General features: G+C 45.1%; 1 protein-coding gene across 8 annotated transcripts in view; it reads right to left on the reverse strand.

Annotated features, from left to right (window-relative positions):
* The window catches only part of AHCTF1 (AT-hook containing transcription factor 1), an 83,285-nt gene extending 75,517 nt beyond the window's left edge, over window positions 1-7,768 (reverse strand). For 2 of the 8 annotated variants that reach the window (XM_045084673.1, XM_045084672.1), the window contains exons 1-2: window positions 7,416-7,767; window positions 4,292-4,403 (exon numbers count right to left, since the gene is read on the reverse strand). In XM_045084673.1, coding sequence (XP_044940608.1) covers window positions 4,292-4,403; window positions 7,416-7,737 — 434 coding nt within the window. In that variant the 5' untranslated portion in view covers window positions 7,738-7,767. Of the gene's footprint in view, window positions 1-4,291; window positions 4,404-6,556; window positions 6,670-7,415 lie in introns of those variants that run through there. The other 6 variants (XM_045084678.1, XM_045084675.1, XM_045084676.1 and 3 more) reach the window with 6 other exon arrangements.
* Between the last annotated feature and the right edge of the window lie 3,181 nt (window positions 7,769-10,949).

Below are 10,949 nucleotides of genomic sequence, written 5' to 3' on the forward strand. Positions count from 1 at the left end.
AAAAAAAAAAAGACAAACAGCGTTGTGATGGACAATACCCATGGTATGATCCCAATCAGCTTTTTTAAAATTAGAAATGGGATGGGGGGGGAGAGCACACTCAGGGTGAAGGGGCAGCGGCAGGGGAAAGGGAGAGAGAATTTTAAGTAGGCTCCATGCCCAGCGCAGGGCTTGATCTCAAGACTCTGAGATCAAGACTTGAGCTGAGATCAAAAGTTGGATGCTTAACCAACTGAGCCAGCCAGGCACCCCGATCTCAATCTTTTTGCACTTGATGAGGCATGATTTGTGACCTAGCATGTGATCTATTCTGGAGAATGTCCCATGTACACTCAAAAAGAATGTGTATTCTGCTGCTTTAAGATGAAATGTTCTGAATATATCTGTTAAGTTCATCTGGTCCAATGTGTCATTCAGAGCCATTGTTTCCTTATTGATTTTCTGCTTTGAAGATCTGTCCATTGCTGTAGGTGGGGTGTTAAAATCCACCACTTAAATTATGGTTCCTCTGTGTTTGTTGTGAACTATTTTAAATATCTGGGTGCTCCCAAGTTGGCAGCATAAATATTGACAAGTGTTAAGATCTTCTTGTTGAATAGATCCCTTTATTATGATATAGTGAGTGCCCCTCTTCAGCTCTTATTACAACAACTGGTTTATAATCTAATTTGTCTGATCTAAGGATGGCTACTTGGCTTTCTTTTGATGTCCATTAACAATGAGAAATGTTCTCCATCCCCTTGCTTTCAATCTGCAGGTGTCTTTGGGTCTCAGATGAGTCTCTTGCAAGCAGCATACAAATGGGTCTTGTTTTTTTAATCCATCCTGACACTCTATGGCCTTTGACTGGAGAATGTAGTCCATTTACACTGAGTAATTATTGAAAGATATGAATTTAGTGTTCTTGTATTACTTGTTAAGTCGTCATTTCCAGAGAATTTCTGCTCTAGTCTTTATTGTTTTTGGTCTTTCTTTTTCCACTCAAAGACCCCTTTAATATTTCTTGCAGGGCTGGTCCAGTGGTTATGAGCTCCTTTAGTTTTTGTTTGGGAAACTCTTTATCTCTTTTACTCTGAATGGCAGCCTTGCTTGATAAAATATTCCGGACTAGCTATTTTTCCCATTCAGCAGGTTGAACATACCAAGCCACCTTCTTCTGGCCTGCCAAGCTTCTGCGGTGACATCTGCTGCTAACCTGATGTGACTTTCCTTATAAGTTAGGGACTTCTTTTCTCTTGGTGCTTTGAGGCTGTTTTCTTTGTCTCTGTATTTTGCAAGTTTAGTGTGTCTTGGTGTTGGCCTGCTTGTATTGATTTTGTTTGGAGTTCTCTGTGCCTCTGGATTTGGATGTCTGTTTCTTTCCCCAGATTAGGACACTTTTTTGGCTATAATTTCCTCAAATAAGCATTCTGCCTCCTTTGCCCTCTCTTTTTTTTTCTTCTGAGACTCCTATGAAATGAGCATTATTACGTTTTATGGAGTCACTGAGTCCCCAAGTCTCCATTCATGATCCAAGAGTTTTCTTTCCATCTTCTTTTCAGTCTCATTATTTTCCACAATTTTACCTTCTATGTCACGTATTCGTTCCTCTGCTGCTTCTATCCTTGTGCTCACTACACCCAGTCAGTTTCAAATCTCAGTTATAGCATATTTTTATTTTGGCTTGACTAGGTTTTAAGTGTTTTATCTCTGTGTTAAGGTACTCCCTGGTGTCTTCTATGCTTTTCTCAAGCACAGGTAGTATCCTTATGATTGATTGTTGTCTTAAATTCTGGCTCCGGCATATGACTTCTGTCTATTTCAATGAGATTCCTGGCCATGACTTTTTCTTGTTCTTTCTTTTGGGATGAATTCCTCAATCTTGACATTTTGTCCAAGTCTCTGTCTTCAGTATGTTAGGAAGTCCTGTTATGTTTCCTGTTCTTGAGAATACTGTAATGGCTTTATTATGAAGAGGCCATATATCATCCAGGGCCTGGTGCTTCAGGCAGTGTCCTGTCGTGTGCTGCGTGCCACCGCGCTGCTGTGTTTGGGCTGCTCTTTCCCTCAGGTCAGTCCTCTGCAGAGTTTCTCCGTGCCTGCAGTGGGCAGTGTTTGGCCCTTGGCCAGAGTGTGGCGAGTTTTAACTAGATGTGCTCTGGTCTGCTTGTTAGAAGAGACCTGATGCGGTTTCCACTGGAGCTGAAGTTCTGCAGCACTCTATGGTCAGTGTATGCGTTGGGGGTGGGTTGTGCTGGTCTTCAAGGGGGAGAGGCCCACTACCTGGTTCTCAGGCACACTTGTGGTCCAATTTCTCTGTAAAAGTACTTGTCCTAAATTGATCCATGATTTTTCTCTCTGCTAGGCCCAGTCACAGTTCCATAACACGGACTTCTGTACAGGTACATCGAAGGTCAGTCACACATCTCCAAAGCACTGTTGCTTGTGCTCTAGCTGACGCCTTCCACCTCAGGCCAGTAAAAAGATGCTCTGCAGCCACTTCAACACCACATAGCAAACCCAACTACACAGTATTTTCGCAAAAGATTAAGATTATAATGATGTTAAGTTAGTGCTATCCTTAGAAACTTAGAGATTAAATTTAAAGGCTCTAGAACTTTGAATCCTTGAAGCTGTTAACTTCCTTAGTGATCTGTTTAATCTGTCACATTCAATGGATAATCAGTTTATCAATTCTGAGTCTATTTCTTAATTCACTCAACCAATACTAAATGCTTATCATCTGGTAAAATGCTCCACACACAAAAATGAAAGGCTGAAACCACAGCTTCCTTCTAAGTGCTCCTCTATCTTCAAATCCCCATTTCCCTTCTCCATTCAGTTGTTTCTTAGGATTACAATAACAATTATAATTCACTTCTTGGTCCTGCAAGTTAGACTTAGCTTCTATATAACTAAAGGAATTTACCCCTTTAGAACCTCTGGATTTCGAGCTGTGTTCTCAAACTGATGCTATTTCAAGAGGAAAAAGAATTTCTCAAAGCTCTTAGTGTCTGAGAAACAGCAAGTTGAACAATAACTGCAGGTTCCATCCAGAGTATTAGAAAAGGCACAAACTTTGAATTAAAATGGCTTTAAGTCCTGGTTCTACTGCTTACTAATACATGTAATGTTGGACTTCTCTACTCTGTCTTCATGTCACACCCAAGCTTCTAGATAATGTGAATACCTATCTTTCTAACTCTTAGTTTATCATGGGGCCTGGCACAAGAGTTTTTAAAAAGTGCTCAGTGAATGAAACAAAGTTAGCCTCTGAATCCACAGAGCAAAAATTGGCTTCAAGACCTTTCAAATCACAATTTACAGTATGAATTTTAACATTTTAAGCACAATGAAGAGAACTGAAAAATTATACTATTAGAAAGAACATCTCATATAGACATGTATGTTCACAAATATACGCTAAGCAGCTCTGCTCAGTTTTGTACAAAATTAAGTAGAGTCCCAGCCTTTACGACATGTCAACATCAGCAACCTCTGAAAGTTTCAATTCCTTCTGAAGGTCTAGGCAGGCAGAGCAGGACATTGGGGGGAAAAAAAAATGCTGGCTGCCAGTGAAATAAAAATGTTCATCTTCTTGATACCACAAAAGGATTATATCATTTTTCTCAAAACCCTTCAATGACTCCCTACAGCATATAAAAACCAATATCCTCAGCCACAGGCAATAAATGGCAGCTCCAGACTATCTCTACAGGGCTGTCTCCCAAATTCCCCAGAAGTTTGCTACTGCCTAGCACTTTCATTCTTTTACGCTATTCCCCCCTTTCATCTCTATGTGCCAAAACCCCATCCATCAAAGACTAAACTCCCAGTGTGGTCTGCATAGACCCATCCTTTCCCACTTAATCTCATCTCTGAGCTCACTCCTTTCCCCTTAGGTTAGCAATCATAACTATTATTTTTGAAACCTGTTATCTGTGTTTGTCTGTCCTCCCACCCCCCATAGTATGAATTCCTAAAAAGCAAAAATCATGTCTTGTTCCTGTGAATTCCAGAGTCACAATGCCTTGCAACTAACAGATCCAAAACATGGTATTTTAGGACAGCAAAGATACTCACCACAGGGAATAGAAATAGAAATAGACAGGTTAAGCAATAAAATCGACTTTTAAAAACTCAATGTTCTTAAAAGCCAACAAGAAAACAAACAACCCAATTAAAAAATGGCCAAAGACCTTAACAAACACTCTCTAAGAGGATACACAGATAGCAAGGAAGCACATGAGAAGCTCCATTTCATAGGTCATCAGAGAAATGCATTTCAAAGCAATGAGACACCACTGCACACCTTTTAGAACGGCCCAAATCCGGAACACTGACACCACCAAATGCTGGTGAGGATGTGGAGCAACAGGAACTCTCCTTCACTGCTGGTGGGAATCCAAAATAGTACGGCCACTCTGGAAGATAGTTTGGCAGTTTCTTTCAGAACTAAACATATTCTTACCATAGGATCCAGCAATCACACTCCTTGGTATTTACCCAAAGGAGCTGAAAACATGTCCACACAAAAAACTGCACACAGATGTTATCACAGCTTTTCCTTGTTACTAAGATCTGTAGAAAACTAGTACGTCCTTTTGTAGGTGAATGGCTAAATAAATGGTAGAATGTCTAGGCAACGTAATATTCACTCCGTTCTGAAAAGAAGTGAGCGAGGGCCCCCTGGCTAGTTCAAACAGGAGAGCCTGTGACTCTTGATCTCAGGTTCCAGACACTGGGCAGAGATTACTTAAATAAACAGACAAAAACTTTAAAGAAGAAATGAACTATCAAGCCATGAAAGGACATAGAGGAATAAGAATTATTACTAAGTGAAAAAAGTCAATTTGAAAAGGTTACATACTGCATGATTCCAATGACAGGACAATTCAGGAAAAAGCAAAACTATGGAGAAAGTAAAAAGACTTTCTTGGTTGCCAAGGTTTAGCAGTAAGTGAGGGATGACTAGAGAGAGTACAGAGGATTTCTAGGGCTGTGAAAGTACTTTGATAACACTGTAACAGTAGATACTTCTCATTCTGTCCAAACCCACAGAACATACACCACCAAGACTGAACCCTAATGTAAACTGTGAACTTTGGTGATAATGATGTGTCCATGTAGGTTCAATAATTGTAACAAATGTTCTATTCTAGTGGGGAATGTTGATAATGGGGGGAAGCTATGCCTGAGTGGAAGCAGGGAGTGTGAACTACAGTCTCTGTACCTACCACTCAACTCCGCTGTGAGCCTAAAACAGCTCTAAAAAAATAAACTTATTAAAAAGAAAAATCTCTTATTGGCCACAGAGTTTGGGGTCCAACTTATTTTTAAATATATATGGTCTCAGTACTAAGAAGCAAAATAAAATTCACAAAACTACTAGGAAAGATTTTATAACACATAATACTACAAATCAGGGGTGCCTGGGTGGCTCCGCCTCCGGCTCAGGTCACGATCCCAGGGTCCTGGGATGGAGCTCCACATCGGCCTCTCTGCTCGGCAGGGAGCCTGCTTCTCCCTCTCTCTCTGCCTGCCTCTCTGCCTAGTTGTGATCTGTCAGTCAATTAAATAAATAAAATCTTAAAAAAAAAAAAAAAGAATACCACAAATCAGTTCTGCGGGATACACACACAGCCTCAAAAGCAGCTGAATCCCACTACAGCAAAAAAACTCTCATTTAGTTGTTCACTAATTATATTGTAACAACACAGAACAAACATTTCCACAGAACATTCTCTATGCATTTTTACTTTCTTTGTGACTCCTAAAAAGACTAAGAATTATGATGTACGTGTAAGCTGTCAGTGGACTCTAAACTTCTACTAATAAACTATTAAGTTAAACTTCTTTAGTAGAGGCTCTTTCAAACTTACTTCCAACATTTATTAATCTCCAAGTACTTTTAAAACATTGTGCTGGGCAGGGAACTCTAGGGCACTAAGATGACCCACTTCCTGACCTCAAGAGTTTACCTTCCAGAAGGAGATACATATAATCAACCCTTAGAATATCAGACAAAAATAAATGCTGCAACAGTGGTATAAATGATGTGGAATAAAGGGAAATGGAAGAGTGACTAGAAAACATGGCATTTAAAGTGAGGAGGATTTGAAATTTCAGAACTTGAATAAAGCAGGGATGGAGCTCCAGGCTGAAGGCCATGAGCAAAGAAACACCTACATACATCTTCAAGAAAAATGGGCCCGGATATGGGGAGGATTCTGGAATAGGCAAAGCATAAATATGTGAGTAGTTGAGTCTGGAAAGCAGAAGAGACTTATCGTGGAAACTGCTTGCCTAACCTAAGAGAGTTAGACTTCATTCTGAAGAAAAATTAGAAGGTGCTGTAAATTTTCATGGTCAGCAGGAGAAAAGGGAACAATGTTATGCTTCCTTTTAAATGAAGACGTGTCCATCCCCAAATTGCTACAGAAGGATCTTTTAAAAATCATTTTAAAATAATTCTGGCTGTTTTGCGACCTGGTGACGCTTTGCTAGGTTACTGAAAAACAGGATCAAAAATTACAGTAACGGAGAGAATGCACACTTCCCATAGCACTTAACACACCTGGAGCATCCCTCCAGCATTAACTTGAAACTGCGCTTGTCATTCCTGGTCTCCCACTCAGTCGGTCAAAGCTCACGAAAGGTTCTCAAAATCTACCGATTCTTTAGGATATTCTGAGAATAAACGGAAGTTGAAAGTTTCCATGAGGCCTATATTTTACCCTAAAGGGCCCAGGTTCTTCCAAATACTTTTCAAACGGTATTTGAAAAAAGATAACAGCGAGCACCGACCTCGTTGGCGCTGAGAATCAACTAACCTCCCCCACAGCCCGGCAGTCAAGTAGTAACAAAAGTGATCATCCTCAAGTTCGGGGGTCCAGGAAGACGACAGCCACCCCAAGACGTGCTGACCAAATCGCCGCACTCTCCACTCCCGCCCCGACCCCTCCCGCGGCCCGGACTCACCCGAGCCAGGCCCAGGAGCATGTGGAGCACACGGCGATGAAATACCGGCTCCACCGCCCGGTAAGCTCGCTCGGGGCCAGGCCGACCAAGGTCTCCACCACTCCGGAGCACGGCGCCCAGGGCATGCCGCGGGCCCGGCCCCCCGGCGCGGCGTGCGGGCCCGGCCGGCGCCGCGGAAGGCGCAGGGGGTGGTTCCCGCAACGCCTCTCCGCCGCCATGTGCCGCCGGCCGGTGGTTATGTAACCCGCTGCCTGGGGGGCCTCCCTCCCCCCGGCGCGCGGCCTCCCCCGCCGCCAACCGCGTTCCCCCGCCGCCCGCCCAGCGAGCCCGGCCGCCCGCTCCCGCGCCGCGCGCCCCGGCCCCCGGCCCCACGCAGGGAGGCCCGCGGCCCTGCGGCCCAGGCCGCGCGGACCCGCCCTCGCGCGCCGGCCCGACCCCTCCCGCCTTTTCCCTACCTGCGCAGGGCGGGCGGCAGACCGCCCCGGCCGCCGAGTGCAGGGGGCGCAAGGCCGCGCGCGAGCTCCTCCCGCGCGGGTCCGTCACAGCATCTCCCGGGAGACACGGCCGCCTCAGGCAGGGCGCGTACGCCGCCGCACCTCCAGCCCCCGCCCGCGACCTCGCCGGCCGCGGCAGACCCACAGCCCCTGAGGCGCCTCCGCCGGCTGCCGTCCGACGCGCAGATCCGCGACTCCGAGGCCGCCCGCGCCGCCGTTCCAAGTCCTCCTCCCTACGACTCTGCCTCCTACAGACTGATGGCGCCGGGCCTGCTCTAAGCATTACCGCGGGCGGACCGACCAAGTCTTATAAGCCTGGGAGGGGTGGGGCGGGGTGGGGCGGGGCGCCGAGGGGCGGGGCGCCGAGGGAGGGCGCGGAGGGAGGGCGCGGAGGGAGGGCAGCAGCCGGAAAGGGGATCGCGGCGCGGAGACCTGAGTTCTCGCGAGTGTTCCGGCCTAGGCGCCGGCTCCGCGGGAATTTTCAAACTCTCGCAGGAGAAGGTAGGGGGAGGGAGGGGAAGCCCGCCTGGCACCGCGGATCATTTACATGGAGCAGGATCTCCCCGCCTCCAGAGAGCTGCTGGGGGCGGGAGGAGGGGGAGTGCGGGAGGAAACTACAAGTCCCGCGATGCCTTGCGCGCCACCCCGCTGCGGCGGCCTGGCACGCGTACGCGCGTGGAGTCGGGAGTGGTAATCTCTGGCCGGGGCCTCCGGGATCCGCGGGCGGGGCTAGGGTTTCTCTGTGGCGGGAGAGGGGCCGCCACGTTAGCGTCTATCCCTAGCGGATATAGCTGGCTGCGCCTGGCTGGCCTCTGCTGCCTTGGCGGGCGCGTCTACCCTCGGTGGTTTTCGTTCCTTGTGCTCGGACTCTTCGTGCCCAAGGTGGCAGTCTGGGGAAACCCTTTTAAATACCCGTGGCCACAGGTGTCACACCGCCTAGCCTAATCTTTTTCCTCTTTTTACCCCAAATTAGTTGCCGTTTTGGTCGCTGAGGGTTTCACTGCGGAATTTCTTTAATTTGTTGTTGGTATCTTTGAAGCTAGTCCCAGCACCGAACGCGTTTCAAGCACGGAGATGTCCACTATGTCCCTGATAGTAAATACCAAATAAAAGGATTATAACGTGAGGTGGAGGGAAGATTGTGGCAGCCGCTTCTGTTATCAGGAAAGCTTGTCCTTTTCTGTTACCCTCTCCCATGTGTTTTTTGAGATACGCTCCCTTTTAAAAATGTAATTTCTTTTTTCCTGTAATTTGTGTTTCTTTGTTGACAGCAACCTCTAAACATAACAACGTATTTGTTTGCAAAGGTGTTGCGCTAACCTGGAGTTCAAAGGGGTTTTGGTGGTTTGTCTTAATTATTTTAAATAGACCTTTTCAAACCGAAATCCCTCTGGCAAATGTGCTGATTTGTGTCGTGCCCTTGCTCCCCATCGTACATTTAACTTTCTTTGGCACCATTTTGTGCTCAATCCCTGCGTATTGAACTTCTTGAGTTCTTAACTCTGGTATCCTGCTCCTGAAGCTGTGTGACATTAGGAAAATCAAGTGACCTCTCTGGCCTTCCATTATCTTTAGAGCAAGAGGGACTGGATTAGAGAATTGACTGATTTGTTCGTTAGAGTTCTGTTAACTTTTGTCTAAGGGGCTGCCAGTTGTAAAATTCAAGTCTCTCTCCCCACACTGATACAGATTAATTAATCAGCTTTCCAAATCAGATTTTAATCTTTCCTTTCATCATTATCAGCAGAATGGTTTCTGTATGGTTATCTATAATCTGGACCAACCCTACCTGTCCTATTTTATTTCCCCCTGTAGTTCTGAGGATCCTTTCTTAACTGTGATGAGGGAGCAAAAGGCAAACGGAGGGCAAAACCCTAGCTGACACCCCATGACCCCTCCCCAACTTAAGGTGGGATATATATAATATAAGGTGAGATATACATAATATAAGGTGGGATATACTATATACATATCTGATATATATGGTATTCCTCAGGCACTAGTAACTGCCCAAGAACAAAGGAAAAACAAATGGCCAACTGATAAAGATCACTGTCCTATAAGACTTGAAACTCCTCTATAGTTTGTAAGGTCTTAATGATTTACAAGGGAAACACAATCTTAATAATAGACCTCCAGGAACCTATAGACTCAATTTCCTGGAGCCCTAATGTCCCCTTCTCTTCCATCGGATGGGAAACTGTGTGCGATCAGTCACTCTTCACAATCACAATGCAGGTCTTTTTGCCCACAGGTCCTGTCCTCGCACTATAATAAAAACAGCTTTTGTGCCCAAAATGTCTCAAGAATTCTTCCTTGACCGTTGCACGCTACAATCCCGCAACAACTATCCTCCAAACATACTTCTGCCTTTCACTGTCTCCCAGACTCTCCCCTTTTCTAAATCTCACTATCCCTCAGGTCTAGCTCAAGCCTCTTTTCTCCCCCAAATCTTCCCTTCAACTTGAGCCCTCATTCTTTACTAGGAACTTGCCCTGAAATATGCTAAATGTATGGTCCTATGTCTGTTTCCCTCTTTGCCTCTGACTCCCTCCATCCCCTCCACCTCCCCCATCACCTTGAGAACAAACTACATCTCACATTTTTTTAATGCGACCCTCAGAACTGCTAGTAGTTTATTTAAATTCCATTCAAAAAGTGAATTTTCACTTTAAAGCTCTCATTCAACACTTTTTCCTCTTTTTCAGTCATTTAAGCATATGGTAAACTATTTGTTAGTTCCAAGAGATGTTAATAACTATTAAATGGGGGGAAAATCTAGGTTTGGCAGTTAAATGAGTTTGAGAAAAACTGATTAAATAAAATCAAATGCTTCTTTTATGTAATACCTCACAGCCTTTAATATGCTTGGTAGTTCCCAAAGATACTTGACGGTGGACTCCATTTATGCTCTTGGATTATCTGGCCTCATTGGTGTTCCCCAGAATGCGCCTTGGTAAACCTGGCCTCAAAGCTTTCCCTTACCAGAGAAAGCATGTATCATGAAAAGAATATGGTCATTTGGAGTCAGAAGAACTTTAATTTTAATTCTTTTCCCTACTTTCTGGCAACCTGACTTTAACTGAATTACTTCCCTTTCTGAACCTGTTCTCTACTCTGGGAAGAAGGGAGAATGTGACTTACACACTTCCCTTGGTGGGCTCTTGCAGAGATTAAAGCGAAGTGTGTGCCCAGCTCAGAACATCATTCCCTTTTTACCTATATGGCCAGTAGGTTCTCGGGGTTTTGTTGTTGTTGTTGTTGTTGCTATTACAGTTTTGGTTCTGGTAAAAAGCCTACAGCATGATCCTGTCTAGTGGGGACCCTCATGCTTCCATTTGGAATGTTTTATTTAAGAGGCACTATTTCAGGACCATGCCAGCCAGCATCCTGGGAGCAGACAACTATGTGATTTCACAGATCTTAGCATCTCATTGAAGTGCTGTGATTTAGATCTTGTTTGTTTTTCAAAGAAATTGGTGGGGGCAGGGAACC

Source organism: Mustela putorius, unplaced genomic scaffold (assembly GCF_011764305.1).
Source record: "Mustela putorius furo isolate JIRA1106 unplaced genomic scaffold, ASM1176430v1.1 tig00000785_pilon_pilon_pilon, whole genome shotgun sequence".
Lineage (NCBI taxonomy): Eukaryota > Metazoa > Chordata > Mammalia > Carnivora > Mustelidae > Mustela > Mustela putorius.